The sequence below is a fragment of the Bombina bombina genome, chromosome 5 (assembly GCF_027579735.1).
Source record: "Bombina bombina isolate aBomBom1 chromosome 5, aBomBom1.pri, whole genome shotgun sequence".
NCBI classification, from domain to species: Eukaryota; Metazoa; Chordata; class Amphibia; order Anura; family Bombinatoridae; genus Bombina; species Bombina bombina.
In genome coordinates this window covers 614,435,774-614,454,125 of record NC_069503.1, presented here as the reverse complement: position 1 = coordinate 614,454,125, position 18,352 = coordinate 614,435,774, and the positions used below count along the sequence as shown (strand labels likewise).

At 39.2% G+C, this 18,352-nt stretch overlaps 1 protein-coding gene across 1 annotated transcript in view; it reads left to right on the top strand.

The window, feature by feature from the left end:
- The window catches only part of ANKH (ANKH inorganic pyrophosphate transport regulator), a 259,550-nt gene that overhangs the window by 224,967 nt on the left and 16,231 nt on the right, over nt 1–18,352 (top strand). Inside the window, exon 10 of the mRNA XM_053714575.1 lies at nt 4,796–4,919. Within this exon, the coding sequence (XP_053570550.1) occupies nt 4,796–4,919 (124 nt within the window). The remainder of the gene's footprint in view (nt 1–4,795; nt 4,920–18,352) is intronic.

The following is an 18,352-nucleotide window of genomic DNA, read 5'->3' as shown; positions in this document are numbered from 1 at the left end:
TGTTTTAATGTTTAAACCTTTATAGGGGATGTTAAAACCAAAATGTTATTCTTCATAAAACTATTATGTGTAGTAAAAAAATATAAACTTTGTGATACTATTTTCAATATTAATTTTGCCCACATTCCTTTAATTCAATGCTGAAATATTTTTTTCCTCACTGCTCCCTCATGTATCCTGATCTTGCAGCATTCTAAGCCGTGACTGGTTGCTAAGTGCTAGGAGTTCACTTATATCTGTTTCTTATTGGCCACAATAAAAAGAGGCTCTTTAGCAGGGTATATATATAAACTATGAACATTTTGCTAACACAATGACAGTTTCAAATTATTTTAAACCATTTATTTTGTATCCTCCTGCAATTCAGTGCTTAATTGCTGATAGATACAATGCACATATTGAAAAAACACTTGACGGTACCTTTAAAGGGATACTGAACCAACATTTTTTCTTTTGTGGTTCAGATGGAGCATGTGCTTTTAAGCAACTTTCTAATTTACTCCTATTATCAATTTTTCTTTGTTCTCTTGGTATTTTTATTTGAAAAAGCAGAAATGTAAGCTTACGAGTCGGCCCATCTTTGTTTCAGCACCTGGGTAGCGCTTGCTGATTAGTGGCTAAATGTAATAATAGGAGTAAATTAGAAAGTTGTTTAAAATTGCAGGCTCTATCTCAATCATGAAAATAAAACTGGGTTCAGCATCTCTTTAATGTGTTATAACCATTAAACATTTTACTGTCTTTAGTCATTGTAGATAACATCATAGACAACAGTTTGTGTAATAAAATACATTGTGCATTAATATATTTGTGTATGTATTTATCATCATTTGGAACATATTCAGTTGTATCACATTAATATAAAATAATGTGTAATATATATATATATATATATATATATATATATATATATAGGTATAGTGTTGTAGGTATCCATAAACTGTACATATTTACATTTGCAGACATGAAAATAAGTCTTTAAAAACATCATATTGTTGTAATTTGGTTTGCTGTCTGTCGGCTAGATTATGAGTTGTGCGTTAGGGTAAAAAAGCAGGGTTAAGAGGTCCTAACGCTGCTTTTTCACTACCGCTGCTATTATGAGTCTTGAAGGTTTAGGGTCACCGCACACTTTTTTGGCCTTACCGCAAAACGACTTACGTAAACTTCATAAAGTCTTTTTTCTATGGGACTTCCATAGCGCCGGTATTACGAGTCTGTCCTGGGAGGCCAAAAAGTGAGCGATACACCCTACCCTGTCAAGAGTCCTAACGCATTTAAAAGTCAGTAGTAAAATTTTTAACCCCTAATCTGCCGCTCCGGACACCGCCGCCACCTACATTATATTTATGAACCCCTAATCTGCTGCCCCCAACATCGCCGACACCTACATTATATTTATTAACCCCTAATCTGCCGCCCCCAATGTCGCTGCAACTATAATAAACCTATTAACCCCTAAACCGCCGCACTCCCGCCTCGCAAACATTAGTTAAATATTATTATCCCCTAATCTTCCGTCCCTAACATCGCCGCCACCTACCTACATTTATTAACCCCTAATCTGCCGCACCAACGTCACCGCCACTATACTAAATGTATTATCCCCTAAACCTAAGTCTAACCCGAACACCCCCTAACTTAAATATAATTACAATAAATCTAAAGAAAACTTACTATTAATAACTAAATAATTCCTATTCAAAACTAAATACTTACCTATAAAATAAACCCTAAGTTAGCTACAACATAACTATTAGTTACATTGTATCTAGCTTAGGGATTATTTTTATTTTACAGGCAAGTTTGTTTTTATTTTAACTAGGTAGAATAGTTACTAAATAGTTATTAACTATTTAATAACTACCTAGCTAAAATAAATACAAATTGACCTGTAAAATAAAACCTAACCTAAGTTACACTAACACCTAACACTACACTATAATTAAATAAATTAACTAAATTAACAACAATTAAAAACATTAAATTAAATTAGCTTAAGTACAAAAAACAAACAAACACTAAATTACAGAAAATAATAAACAAATTACAAGATTTTTAAACTAATTACATCTAATCTAATAGCCCTATGAAAATAAAAAAGCCCCCCCCAAATAAAAAAAACCCTAGCCTAAACTAAACTATCAATAGCCCTTAAAAGGGCCTTTTGAGGGGCATTGCCCTTAAAAGGGCAGTTAGCTCTTTTGCGGCCCAAAGTCCCTAACCTAAAAATAAAACCCACCCAATACACCCTTAAAAAAACCTAACACTAACCCCCTGAAGATCGACTTACAGTTCTGAAGACCGGACATCCATCCTCAAGGAAGCGGCAGAAGTCTTCATCCAACCGGGCCGAAGTCCTCAACGAAGCCGGGAGAAGTCTTCATCCAAGCCAGGCGAAGTGGTCCTCCAGACGGGCAGAAGTCTTCAACCAGACGGCATCTTCTATCTTCATCCATCCGACGCGGAGCGGCTCCATCTTCAAGACATCCGACGTGGAGCATCCTCTTCTTCCGACGACTAAAGACGAATGAAGGTTTCTTTAAGTGACGTCATCCAAGATGGCATTCCTTAGATTCCGATTGGCTGATAGAATTAAGGTAGAAAAAATCCTATTTGCTGATGCAATTAGCCAATAGGATTGAGCTCACATTCTATTGGCTGTTCAAATCAGCCAATAGAATGCGAGCTCAGTCCTATTGGCTGATTGGATCAGCCAATAGGATTGAACTTCAATCCTATAGGCTGATTGCATCAGCCAATAGGATTTTTTCTACCTTAATTCCGATTGGCTAATAGAATTCTATCAGCCAATTGGAATCTAAGGGACGCCATCTTAGATGACGTCACTTAAAGGAACCTTCATTCAGTAAGAAGACTCCGGATGAAGAGTATGCTCCGCGTCGGATGTCTTGAAGATGGAGCCGCTCCACGTTGGATGGATGAAGATAGAAGATGCCGTCTGGATGAAGACTTCTGCCCGTCTGGAGGACCACTTCACCCGGCTTGGATGAAGACTTCTCCAGGCTTCGTTGAGGACTTTGGCCCGGTTGGATGAAGACTTCTGCTACTTCCTTGAGGATGGATGTCCGGCCTTCAGAACTGTAAGTTGATCTTCAGGGGGTTAGTGTTAGGTTTTTTTAAGGGTGTATTGGGTGGGTTTTATTTTTAGGTTAGGGACTTTGGGCCAGAAAAGAGCTAACTGCCCTTTTAAGGACAATGCCCATCCAAATGCCCTTTTCTGGGGAATGGGGGGCTTAGGTTTTTTTAGTTAGTATTTTATTTGGGGTGTTGGTTGTGTGGGTGGTGGGTTTTTTTCTGTTGGAGGGTTGTTTGTATTTTTTTTTTCAGGTAATAGAGCTGATTTCTTTGGGGCAATGCCCAGCAAAAGGCCCTTTTAAGGGCTATTGATAGTTTAGTTTAATTTTTTTTTATTTTGGGGGGGCTTTTTTATTTTGATAGGGCTATTAGATTAGGTGTAATTAGTTTAAAAATCTTGTAATTTGTTTAATATTTTCTGTAATTTAGTGGGGGGTTGTACTTTAGCTAATTTTAATTTAATGTATTAAATTGTTGTTAATTTAGTTAATTTATTTAATTATAGTAGGTGTTAGTGTAACTTAGGTTAGGTTTTATTTTACAGGTCAATTTGTATTTATTTTAGCTAGGTAGTTATTAAATAGTTAATAACTATTTAGTAACTATTCTACCTAGTTAAAATAAATACAAACTTGCCTGTAAAATAAAAATAAACCCTAAGCTACATACAATGTAACTGTTATATTGTAGCTATCTTAGGGTTTATTTTATAGGTAAGTATTTAGTTATTATTAGTAAGTTTTCTTTAGATTTATTGTAATTATATTTAAGTTAGGGGGTGTTAGGGTTAGACTTAGGTTTAGGGGTTAATACATTTAGTATCATGGTGGCGACGTTGGGGCGGCATATTAGGGGTTAATAAATGTAGGTAGGTGGCGGCGATGTTAGGGAAGGCAGATTAGGGGTTAATAATATTTAACTAATGTTTGTGAGGCGGGAGTGCGGTGGTTTAGGGGTTAATATGTTTTTTATAGTGGCGACGACGTTGCTGGCAGCAGATTAGGGGTTAATAAGTGTAGGTAGGTTGCGGCGACATTGGGGGCAGCAGATTAGGGGTTAATAAATAGAGGTATAAATGTAGGTGTCGATGATGTTGGGGGCAGCAGATTAGGGGTTCATAAGTATAATGTAGGTGGCGGCGGCAGATTAGGGGTTAAAAAATATAATGCAGGTTTTGGCAATGTCCGGGGCGGCAGGTTAGGGGTTAATAAGTGTAAGATTAGGGGTGTTTAGACTCGGGGTTCATGTTCGGGTGTTAGGTGTAAACATAAAATGTGTTTTCCCATAGGAATCAATGGGGCTGCGTTAAGGAGTTTTACGCTGCTTCTTTGCAGGTGTTAGACTTTTTTTCAGCCGGCTCTCCCCGTTGATTCATATGCGATAATCATGCACGAGCACATACGACCAGCTCACCGCTGACTTAAGCAGCGCTGGTATTGGAGTGCGGTAAGGAGCAAAATTTTGCTCAATGCTCACTTCTTGCCTTATAACGCCGGGTTTATAAAAACCTGTAATACCAGAGTTGAAGGTAAGTGAGCGGTGAGACAAAACTGCTCGTTAGCACCGCATAGCCTCAAACGCAAAACTCGTAATCTAGGTGTGTATTTTCTATTTCATTTTAAAGACGCATAAGAAATGTTTTTTTTTTTGTTCAGCCTATAAATGAATCACCTTGTTCTATTTCTCATTAACGCAGTTACTGTACGAGCACATCTAACTGGCTGGCTGATGACACTAAAGAAGACGTTTGTTTTGGCACCCAGCTCTGTCTTAAGAATTATCGTTCTCATCTCTAGTCTTGTCATCTTGCCTTACCTGGGGTAAATTACTTTCCTAAAATAACACAGCTATACTATAGCAGTGTCATCTCACTTGTGTTCTTTGTTTGTAGGGTCAATGTTGTTAACTATCAGCTGTCTACATATAATATGCGTGTGCATTTATATATATATATATTCATCTAATTAATGAGCATACTTAGAAGTTAACTTATTTTAAAATATTATGTTAAATAGATGGGAAGATATTTTTTTTCATACTTACATAGAGTAGTGTAATCTTGGTATTTTTAACTTAAATGGACACAATTTTAATATAAAATGTTTAATTTTAATATGCTTTAATTATATCCCCTTTAACTGTAATTTTTTTTATTATGTAACTAACAAAATGACTGTGGCAAGCGCTGTCCACTCGGTTAACAAGTCTGGAGTAGCTCCTCCAAAAATGCGCATTTCTCAAAGTTTTGTACTTTAGAATGTTGCAGTTATTACTGCAACATTGAGAATATCTCATTATTTTTATCTAAGACTTTCAACAGCTTTTTATTCTATTTTAGATCATATAATTTATTTTAGATATTTAATAGTTTCATATTAGATATGTTTTTTTTATTTTTGCAACAGGAACTTAAGCTATATTTGTGTGTTGACAAATAGGTATGATATTCTCAGTTTTAACAAACTGTTTTCCATATTGGAGTATTTAAAGCTATGCCATCATTTTTCGGACACCGGTGTCTATAGAGTATATTATTTTATAAAATTGTTAATAAATTGATGGTTATTTTTCCATCTTAATATGAGGAGAGTACACGGCTTCATTCCTTACTTGTGGGAATACTGAACCTGGCCAACAGGAGCGGGCAAAGACACCCCAGCCAAAGGCTTAATTACCTTCCTCACTTCCCTCATTCCCCAGTCATTCTTTGCCTTTCGTCACAGGAGGTTGGCAGAGATGTGTCAGAAGATACGGAGTAGTTCCTTATGGAGGTTAGTACTCTTCGAAATGGGACTAGAGTTTTAGGTAGTCTTGTCAGCCTCTCAGTGAGAGCATTGGCGAATGTTGAGTCTGGCGATGCAGGGAGAGTCTTTCTGCGAACCCATCCAGACTCATATTAACAACTCCGAAGCAATCAGTGTTGACAAGTTTCACTGCCTGCTTCTATCACTCAAGTCCATGTCAGTAGCGATGCTACAAGACTGTCAAACTTGAGAGGCTGTGTTTCTGTTCCACAGCATAGATTTTGGTAGATCGTTTCATTTTTTATACACGTATGATAACACAAGAAGACAGTGTCACAGTGTGACTCCTTTTATCTGAATGGAATTCAGGGTTAATGTCTCCAGGAGGGATTAATCACATATGTTTAATATCGTGTTTATGCTGTGACATGTGTGAGATGTGGCTCAGACAGATGTTGGAACGTACAGGTTTTACTTTCACTTTGGAGCGCTGCGCAGCCAGTTAGGCTTGGCACGCTTTTAGTGGAGCAGGGGCAGTCCTGCATGGTGCACCATGTGACCGGGTGTGGTCACAGTTATTTCTTTCTTCCTAGAAACAAAGCAGTTTCTCTCTTGGGCCTGGGTCATGGGAGGTGGTGAGTGCCCTAGCCATTGGGGGTATAAAGGTGCCATTTATCTTTGTTTTAGTCCTTTTTATAAGCGCAAGCTATGGATGACTCTGATACTTTAGAGGGTACTCCCTCTTTACCTAAAGCTAATGCCTGTCTATATTGTGGGGAGGTCACGGTATACCCACCTGCTCAATTATGTTCCACATGCCTTTGATAAAGTAATCTTATCAAAGAAAGCTAATATGTTTAGTACTACTGAGCCTTCTACCTCTGAGGAGTCTCTGTCCCAAGAGGTGCACACCCTACAGTCATCTCTTAACACATATGCAGCTTCCCATAGCACTCCTATTCCTCCATCTGGAGCGGTCCTTTTACCGCCACACTTTACTGAACAGTTACAGATGGCAGTGTCTGCGGCCTTTAGTGCTTTACCTCGCACTGCTCAGTGCAAGAGAAAGGTTAAATATTGCTATCCTTCCCAGGGGTCATCTACTAGCTTATTGGATTTATCTGATACAAGATTATCCGATGATGAAGATGCCTCTGATAATTCAGAGGATGCTCTTTCTGGGTCGAAATCTGCTGCCTCTAAGCCTCCAGCTGCGGAGGAACCAGACTTTAGATTTAGGATTGAACACTTACGCTTTCTGCTAAAGGAGATGTTGGCTACTTTAGAGGTTCCAGAACCTAAATTACTTGAGGAACCTTGCATTCCTAAATTATACCACAGACTTTCCCAGTTCCCATAAAGATGGTGAAAATTATTAAGAATGAATGGAAAAGATTTGGTTCTTCTTTTTCCCCTTCTTCTTCCTTTAAGAAATTGTTCCCGGTTCCGGACTCTCAGTTGGAGTTGAAATATTTGTTCCAACCGGCAGCGACTGTTGATGCGGTTGCTGGAGCGGTTACCTACTGGTCTGACTCCTTATCTGAGTTGATCGAGGTGGAGGGCCCCCTCAACACGATCCTGGAAAGAATTAGGGCCTTAAGGGTAGCTAATTTTTTTAATTGTGATGCAAATATGCAGATTATTCGCCTGAACGTCAAGGCTTCAGGTTTTTTTTTTGTGCTAGCCTGTGGGGCACTCTGGCTGAAATCTTGGTCTGCGGACATGACTTCGAAGACTAGACTTCTTTCTCTCCCATTCAAGGGAAAGATTATTTTTGGTCCAGGCCCGGACTCTATCATATCCACAGTTACTAGAAGAAAAGGTGCCTTTTTACCTCAGGATAAGAAGAACAAGCCTAAGGGACAAGGTCCTAATTTTCGCTCCTTTCGTTCAGACAAATCCCAACACCAGCAGCCCTCTGCAAAGCCGGAGCAGTCCAAATGAACTTGAAAACCTCCTCAGTCCTGGAATAAATCCAAGCAGAATAAGAAGCCCGCTGAGTCAAAGTCTGCATGAAGGGGCGGCCCCCGATCCTGCTTTGGATCTGGTAGGGGGCAGACTGTCACTCTTTTCAGAAGCTTGGTCTGGGGACATGCAAGACCCGTGGGTATTGGAGGTCATCGCTCAGGGATACAGGATAGGTTTCAAGTCTCATCCTCCCAGAGGCAGAATTCTCTTATCAAACTTGTCTTCAAGGTCAGAAAAGAGAGAGGCTTTTCTAGGGTGTGTGAGGGATCTGTCCCCCTTGGGGGTCATTGTACCAGTACCTCCAGCAGAGAGAGGTCTGGGATACTACTCAATCCTGTTTGTGGTCCCAAAGAAGGAGAGTATGTTTCGTCCAATTCTGGACTTAAAGTGTTTAAACAAATTTCTGGCTGTCCCCTCATTCAAGATGGAGGCAATAAGGTCCATTCTTCCTTTAGTTCAGAAAGGACAATTTATGACCATGATAGACCTGAGAGATGCATACTTTCACATCCCTATACTCAAGGAACACTTCAAGTTCCTAAGATTTGCGTTCATGGACCAGCACTACCACTTCATTGCACTTCTGTTTGGTCTGGCTACTGCTTTAAGAGTTTTTACGAAGGTTCTGGGGGCTCTTCTCACAGTGGCCAGAACCAGAGGGATTGCAGTGGCACCATACTTAGGTGATATTTTGGTTCAAACACCTTCCTGTCGTCTGGCAGAGGACCATTCAAAAGCTCTTTCTCTTCTTCAATCTCATGGATGGAAGATAAACTTAGAAATTAGTTCTCTTATTCCCAGTACCAGGGTGAAGTTCCTGGGTACGATAATAGATTCCATATCTGTGAGGATATTTCTTACAGACCAGAGACGTTACAAGCTAACTTCTAATTGTCTTGCCCTCCAGACCTCCTTCAGACCATTTGTGGTGTGGTGTATGGAGGTAATTGGACTCATGGTGTCCTGCATGGACATCATCCCCTTTGCCAGGTTCCATCACAGACCTCTTCAGCTGTGCATGTTGAGACAGTGGAACGGCAATCATTCAGATCTGTCTCAATAGATTTTCTGGACAGCCGGTCGAGAGAATTGCTCTCCTGGTGGCTTTGTCCAGATCACCTGTCCCAAGGGACAGCCTTCTTGAGACCATCCTGGGAGATTGTGACTACAGATGCGAGTCTCTCAGGATGGGGAGCTGTTTGGGGGTGCCAGGAAGACACAGGGCCTGTGGATTAGAGAGGAATCCCTCCTCCCAATCAACATCTTGGAACATTGAGCGATCTTCAATGCTCTGAAGGCTTGGCCCCTTCTGAATTCGACCCAGTTTATGAGATTCCAATGGGACAACATAACCTTGGTGGATTACATCAACCATCAGGGGGGAACGAGAAGCTCCCTAGCAATGAGGGAAGAATCTCGGATTCTGGAGTGGGCTAAGGCCCACAGCTGTTCGCTGTCGGTGATCCACATTCCGGGTGTGGACAACTGGAAAGCATATTTTCTCAGCAGACCATCCTTTCATCCGGGTGAATGGTCTCTCCATCCCAAAGTGTTTGCGGAGATATGCAACAGGTGGGGGACGCCGGAGATAGATCTCATGGTGTCTCGTCTCAATACCAAGCTACCCAGATATGGGTTGAGGTCCAGGGATCCTCAGTCGGATCTAATAGATGCATTAGCAGTGCCTTGAAGGTTCAGTCTAATCTAACTTTTCCCACTGTTACCACTCCTTCCTCGTGTAGTAGCTTGCATCAAACAGGAGCAGGTGTCAGTGATACTGATTGCTCCATCGTGGCCACGAAGGATGTGGTTCGTGCATCTAGTGGGGATGTTATCTTTTCCTCTCTGCTGGGACAAGGTCCTTTTTGTTCATCAAAATCTAGATTCTCTGAGGCTGACTGCGTGGAGATTGAACACTTAGTCCTAGCCAGGAGAGGTTTTTCTGAGAGCGTTATTGATACTCTCATTTAAGCCTGTAAGCCGGTTATTCGTCGCATCTATAATAAGGTGTGGAGGACCTACTTATTCTGGTGTGAAGAGCGTGGATTTCCCTGGCATAAGGTCAGGGTTTCCAGGATTCTTTCTTTTCTCCAGGATGGTCTGGAGAAGGGCCTTTCGGCTAGCTCTCTTAAGGGACAGATTTCGGCCCTACCTGTTTTACTGCACAAGAGTCTCGCTGAGCTTCCAGACGTCCAGTCCTTTGTTCAGGCTCTGTCTAGAATCAGACCTGTGTTTCGACCTAGCGCTCCTCCATGGAGCTTAAATCTTGTTAACGTTTTGCAGAGGGCTCTGTTTGAGCTTTTGCATGGCCTTGACATTAAATTATTTTCTTGAAAGGTTCTCTTTTTACTGGCTATTGCCTTGGAATGCAGAGTATCTGAGATGGCTGCCTTGCAATGTGAGCCCCCTTACCTAGTATTCCATGCTGATAAGGCTGTTCTTCATACTGGGTTAGGTTTTTTCCAAAGGTTGTTTCTGATCACAACATTAATCAGGAAATTGTTGTTCCTTCCTTGTGTCCTAGCCCTTCTTCGAAGAAGAAGAGGTTACTTCATAATTAGGATGTGGTTCTGTCTTTAAGCCACTAAGGAGTTTAGACAGACTTCTTCTTCGTTTGTTGTCTACTTTGGGAAGCGTAAGGGACAGAAAGCCTTGTCCACATCCTTGTCTTTTTGGTTGAGGGGCATTATTCGCTTAGCTTATGAAACAGTCAGACATAGACCCCCTCAGAGGATTAAGGCTCATTCTACCAGAGCAGTGGCTTCCTCTTGGACCTTCAAGAATGAGGCATCTATGAGCAGATTTGTAACTGGGCCACCTGGTCCTCCTTTACATACCTTTTCAAAATTTTACAAGTTTGCCGTTTTTGCTTCGGCTGAAGCATCTTTTGGGATAAAGGTTTTGCAGGCTGTTGTGCCCTCAGAATAGGGTCCGCCTCTCGTTTTAACCTCCCGTTTTCATTCAGTGTCCTCTAGAGCTTGGTTATATGTTTTCCACAAGTAAGGAATTAAGCTGTAGACTCTCCTCATATTAATATGAAAAACATAAATTATGCTTACCAGATAATTTCCTTTCCATCTGTATGAGGAGAGTCCACGGCCTCCATCCATTTTCTCCGTTGGGCGGACCAAATTTTTTTGTTCTTCTGGCACCATTTATACCCTGATGTTTCTCCTACTGTTCCTTGTTCCCTCGGCAGAATTACTGGGGGATAAGGGGAGTGGGGTTTTTTTTAAGCCTTTGGCTGGGGTGTCTTTGCCTCCTCCTGGTGGCCAGGTTCAGTATTCCCACAAGTAAGGAATGAAGCCGTGGACTCTCCTCATACAGATAGAAAGGAAATTATCTGGTAAGCATAATTTATGTTTTTTAGATTTTATATATTTTATTTGTTCTTTTGCACTCCCCAACTTTTATTTCTTTTTTTGCCATCCACACTATCGCTAGAGGAGTATAGTGTATATTGGTCACAGCAGCATTATTGGTGTATTAGATCTATTTTTTGGCTCTTTTTGGTGTAATCACAGAGGTAAAAAGTGTATTAATATCACTGTGTTGATTATACAAAACTGGGGAATGGGTAACAAAGGGATTATCTATCTTTTTAAACAATAACAATTCTGGAGTAGACTGTCCCTTTAAGCTTTACTTGTTAATATGTATATTTAGAACAAAAATAATGCTGTAAAAATAATAAACTTTAATAAATTTGAAAAAAAAGAGCATATTTTGGAGTCAAGGACACTGTCACTTCTGTTGAAGTTAAAGGGATAGAAAGGTCAAAAATGAAATGTGCATGGGATGCATTTCAATTATAAACATAAACATTTTCGCAGTATACTTCCATTAGCTAAAATGTGTTTAGTAAAAGTTATCACTGTTTTTCAGGAGCATATGTACATATTCTACAAGGGGCTGTGCACCAGTATTCAAGCTTAAAGGGACACTGTACCCAAAAATTTTCTTTCGTGATTCAGATTGAGCATGAAATTTTAAGCAACTTTCTTTTTTTTAATTTTCTTTATTTCCAACAAAATGTACATTTATACAGATATAATACCTTTTGCGCCTCGCAGGGCCCCATGACATTCAATAAACTTAAATATAACCAGCCCAGCCCTTAATTGCGTTAATTCACCCAAAATGCTGGATTTTTGCATTTAATAAACACAAAATCACACAAGAAAAAAAAACAACTTAAACAAATTAATCCAAAAAAAAAAAAAAAAAAAGGGGGAAGATCCCCCAAACTAACAAAATTAAAAGGGTATTTCTCTCCTCCGCCCTTCCCCCCCCCCATCTCGGTGCAGCAATAACTTGCCTTCCCCAATTCTGCATCAATTTTACCTTATCCACTATCGGTATTTTCCACTAACCAACTACTTGGAAAATGTCCTGCTAAGACTTGTGATTGTACATAAATAGAGTTTTTCAGGGGCCTAACCAGCGTCCTTTGAGTCTCCAGAGGGAGCAAGATGATTAACCCGTGCCATTGTTGAAAAAAAGTAGCTAATTGAGCATCTGAAGTATTCTGTAAGTTGTATTGTTCAAATAACATAATTTATGTAAGAACTTACCAGATAAATTCATTTCTTTCATATTAGCAAGAGTCCATGAGCTAGTGACGTATGGGATATACATTCCTACCAGGAGGGGCAAAGTTTCCCAAACCTCAAAATGCCTATAAATACACCCCTCACCACACCCACAAATCAGTTTAACGCATAGCCAAGAAGTGGGGTGATAAGAAAAAAGTGCGAAAGCATAAAAAATAAGGAATTGGAATAATTGTGCTTTATACAAAAAAATCATAACCACCACAAAAAGGGTGGACTCTTGCTAATATGAAAGAAATGAATTTATCAGGTAAGTTCTTACATAAATTATGTTTTCTTTCATGTTATTAGCAAGAGTCCATGAGCTAGTGACGTATGGGATAATGACTACCCAAGATGTGGATCTTCCACGCAAGAGTCACTAGAGAGGGAGGGATAAAATAAAGACAGCCAATTCCGCTGAAAATAATCCACACCCAAAATAAAGTTTTAAATCTTATAATGAAAAAAACTGAAATTATAAGCAGAAAAAATCAAACTGAAACAGCTGCCTGAAGTACTTTTCTACCAAAAACTGCTTCAGAAGAAGAAAACACATCAAAATGGTAGATTTTAGTAAAAGTATGCAAAGAAGACCAAGTTGCTGCTTTGCAAATCTGATCGACCGAAGCTTCATTTCTAAACGCCCAGGAAGTAGAAACTGACCTAGTAGAATGAGCTGTAAACCTTTGAGGTGGAGTTTTACCCGACTCGACATAGGCATGATAATTTAAAGATTTTAACCAAGATGCCAAAGAAATGGCAGAGGCCTTCTGACCTTTCCTAGAACCGGAAAAGATAACAAATAGACTAGAAGTCTTTCGGAAATTCTTACTCACAAGAAAGAGCAGATAATTCAGAAACTCTTCTAGCAGAAGAGATGGCCAAAAGAAACAAAACTTTCCAAGAAAGTAATTTAATGTCCAATGAATGCATAGGTTCAAACGGAGGAGCTTGAAGACCCCCCAGAACCAAATTCAAACTCCAAGGAGGAGAAATTGACTTAATGACAGGTTTTATACGAACCAAAGCTTGTACAAAACAATGAATATCAGGAAGATTAGCAATCTTTCTGTGAAAAAGAACAGAAAGAGCAGAGATTTGTCCTTTCAAGGAACTTGCAGACAAACCTTTATCCAAACCATCCTGAAGAAACTGTAAAATTCTCAGAATTCTAAAAGAATGCCATGAAAAATGATGAGAAAGACACCAAGAAATGTAAGTCTTCCAGACTCTATAATATATCTTCCTAGATACAGATTTACGAGCCTGTAACATAGTATTAATCACAGAGTCAGAGAAACCTCTTTGACTAAGAATCAAGCGTTCAATCTCCATACCTTTAAATTTAAGGATTTGAGATCCTGATGGAAAAAAGGACCTTGTGACAGAAGGTCTGGTCTTAACGGAAGAGTCCACGGTTGGCAAGAGGCCATCCGGACAAGATCCGCATACCAAAACCTGTGAGGCCATGCTGGAGCCACCAGCAGAACAAACGAGCATTCCTTCAGAATCTTGGAGATTACTCTTGGAAGAAGAACTAGAGGCGGAAAGATATAGGCAGGATGATACTTCCAAGGAAGTGACAATGCATCCACTGCTTCCGCTTGAGGATCCCTGGATCTGGACAGATACCTGGGAAGTTTCTTGTTTAGATGAGAAGCCATCAGATCTATTTCTGGAAGTCCCCACATTTGAACAATCTGAATCCAGAACTGGTCTGAAGGAATTCTCCTTCTTTGGTACAATGAAGAGATTTGAATAAAACCCCAGCCCCTGTTCCAGAACTGGAACTGGCATAATTACTCCAGCCAACTCTAGATCTGAAACACATTTCAGAAATGCTTGAGCGTTCGCTGGATTTACTGGGACACGGGAAAGAAAAAATCTCTTTGCAGGAGGCCTTATCTTGAAGCCAATTCTGTACCCTTCTGAAACAATGTTTTGAATCCAAAGATTGTGAATTGAATTGATCCAAATTTCTTTGAAAAATCGTAATCTGCCCCCTACCAGCTGTGCTGGAATGAGGGCCGCACCTTCATGTGGACTTGGGAGCTGGCTTTGGTTTTCTAAAAGGCTTGGATTTATTCCAGACTGGAGATGGTTTCCAAACTGATACCGCTCCTGTGGGTGAAGGATCAGGCTTTTGTTCCTTATTGTGAAGAAAGGAACGAAAACGATTATTAGATCTAAATTTACCTTTAGATTTTTTATCCTGTGGTAAAAAAGTTCCTTTTCCTCCAGTAACAGTTGAGATAATAGAATCCAACTGAGAACCAAATAATTTATTACCCTGGAAAGAAAGGGAAAGCAAAGTTGACTTAGAAGACATATCAGCATTCCAAGTTTTAAGCCATAAAGCTCTTCTAGCTAAAATAGCTAGAGACATATACCTGACATCAACCCTAATGATATCAAAGATAGCATCACAAATAAAATTATTAGCATGTTGAAGAAGATTAACAATGCTATGAGAATTATGATCTGTTACTTGTTGCGCTAAAGCTTCTAACCAAAAAGTTGAAGCTGCAGCAACATCCGCTAAAGATATAGCAGGTCTAAGAAGATTACCTGAACATAAGTAAGCTTTTCTTAGAAAGGATTCAATCTTCCTATCTAAAGGATCCTTAAAGGAAGTACTATCTGCCGTAGGAATAGTAGTACGTTTAGCAAGAGTAGAGACAGCCCCATCAACTTTAGGGATTTTGTCCCAAAATTCTAATCTGTCAGATGGCACAGGATATAATTTCTTAAAACGTTTAGAAGGAGTAAATGAATTACTCAAATTATTCCATTCCCTGGAGATTACTTTAGAAATAGCATCAGGGACAGGAAAAACTTCTGGAATAACTACAGGAGATTTAAAAACCTTATTTAAACGTTTAGATTTAGTATCAAGAGGACCAGAATCCTCTATTTCTAATGCAATTAAGACTTCTTTAAGTAAAGAACGAATAAATTCGATTTTGAATAAATATGAAGATTTATCAGCATCAACCTCTGAGACAGAATCCTCTGAACCAGAGGAACCATTATCAGAATCAGAATGATGATGTTCATTTAAAAATTCATCTGAAAAATGAGAAGTTTTAAAAGACCTTTTACGTTTACTAGAAGGAGGAATAACAGACATAGCCTTCTTAATGGATTTAGAAACAAAATCTCTTATGTTAACAGGAACTCTCTGAGTATTAGATGTTGATGGAACAGCAACAGGTAATGTAACATTACTAAAGGAAATATCTGCATTAACAAGTTTGTCATGACATTCATTACAGACAACAGCTGGAGGAATAGATACCACAAGTTTACAGTAGATACACTTAACTTTGGTAGATCCAGCACCAGGCAGCGTTTTTCCAGAAGTATCTTCTGACTCAGTGTCAATCTGGGACATCTTGCAATATGTAATAGAAAAAACAACATATAAAGCAAAATTGATCAAATTCCTTAAATGACAGTTTCAGGAATGGGAAAAAATGCCAGTGAACAAGCTTCTAGCAACCAGAAGCAATAAATAATGAGACAATAGTGACGCCCATATTTTTTAGCGCCAAAAAAGACGCCCACATTATTTGGCGCCTAAATGCTTTTGGCGCCAAAAATGACGCCGTATCCGGAACGCCGACACTTTTGGAGCAAAAAAACGTCAAAAAATGACGCAACTTCCGGCGGCACGTATGACGCCGGAAACAGAAAAAAAAAATTGCGCCAAAAAAGTCTGCGCCAAAAATGACGCAATAAAATGAAGCATTTTCAGCCCCCGCGAGCCTAACAGCCCACAGGGAAAAAAAGTCAAATTTTAAGGTAAGAAAAAAATTGATTTATTCATATGCATTATCCCAAATATGAAACTGACTGTCTGAAATAAGGAACGTTGAACATCCTGAGTCAAGGCAAATAAATGTTTGAATACATATATTTAGAACTTTATATAAAAGTGCCCAACCATAGCTTAGAGTGTCACAGAAAATAAGACTTACTTACCCCAGGACACTCATCTACATGTAGTAGAAAGCCAAACCAGTACTGAAATGAGAATCAGTAGAGGTAATGGTATATATAAGAGTATATCATCGATCTGAAAAGGGAGGTAAGAGATGAATCTCTACGACCGATAACAGAGAACCTATGAAATAGACCCCATAGAAGGAGATCATTGAATTCAAATAGGCAATACTCTCCTCACATCCCTCTGACATTCACTGCACGCTGAGAGGAAAACCGGGCTCCAACCTGCTGCGGAGCGCATATCAACGTAGAATCTAGCACAAACTTACTTCACCACCTCCATAGGAGGCAAAGTTTGTAAAACTGATTTGTGGGTGTGGTGAGGGATGTATTTATAGGCATTTTGAGGTTTGGGAAACTTTGCCCCTCCTGGTAGGAATGTATATCCCATACATCACTAGCTCATGGACTCTTGCTAATTACATGAAAGAAATATAATGTGATATCAGCTCACTTTTCAATGCTTTTATATTTGGAGCTGATCTGTCCTTCCATGTTTTTAAAATTAAATTACGTCCGATCATTATAATCAAATTAATCATTTTATAGTTTCTAGGCGGGAATTGAGACTTAACTAGAAAAAATATTTCTAACGGTACTATATCATATTGGATTTTGAGCGTACCCTTCATCCAATATGTTACCTTGACCCAAAATTGGGCTATTTTGGGACAAGCCCAAAAACAATGCAACATATCCGCCCCAGTTGAGCTACATCTAGAACAACTGATCGGTAAATTATACCATTTGGACAGTTTATTGGGGGTTAAATATACCATAAAAGCCACTTTGATCTGTGTTTCCCTTCAGGTGGTCAGAACCCAAATATTCTGGATAACCTTAAACGCGTTTTTTATTACCTCACTATCTATTTGTGGGAATAATCTGCCCCATAAGGAAACTATGTGTTCTATTCTCTTCTCCTGCAAAAGTCCTCAGTAGATCAAATAGAACGGTGCAATAGCATATGCCCCCCTTTGAAAATTATTAATGTTAGTTTGAAGATCACCGAATGACCATTCTATCCCACAATAATTTTTTTTCAGCTCATATATAAGATGTCTGACCTGTAAATAGGCGTAGAACTCTTTATTCAATAATCCAAATTGGTTACTAATGTCCCTATAAGTTAATAGCTCTAGGTCCATATTTAAGAATTGTACCACATAGATTAACCCTTTCTCTGCCCACGATCTAAAAACCTGGTCTGAAATACCTGGGATGAAGATAGGGTTCCCTGTAATGGGTAAATATTTGGACACATGAGGTGAAAAACCCAGATCCGCACAAAACTTTTGCCAAGCTGTAATTATATTTTTAAAAGTTTCCATACTGAAGATATGTGTCGGCAGATCGGTAATTGGACAGTGCAAAATAGCATCTAAACGATACGGAGTTATTAATGCTGTTTCCCATCCTACTGGAGATACTTGTTCTAGACCCGTCAGCCAGTCTACTGCCACTTTCACCCGAGCCGCCTGGCTATAAAGCAATATGTTGGGCAATGCTAACCCAGCAGCTTCTACATTATTCATTAAGCGTGCTACCGAAATCCATGCTTTGGAACCTTGCCATAGAAATTTAAAGCAAGCCTTATTATAGTTCATTATATCTTTTTTATGAATGGCTAATGGAATATTCTGTATAAGATAGAAAATTTTTGGGAATAGAATAGTTTTTAAAAGCGTGACCCTTGCTGATAACGAGATAGGAAGTTTTATCCACTCCTCCATTTTTTTCTTACAATCTGAAAAACATTTGTTATTTAAATTATACCAATCTTGTGGGTTTGGATTCAGAATAATCCCCAAATAAGTTATCTGTGTTTCTTTTTTGAAAGGGTGCTTAATAGTGTGATCTTTTTTATTTAACCATAAAAGTTCAGATTTGGACAAATTGATTTTAAAACCCGAGATCTTCCCAAAGCTATTTATCGTA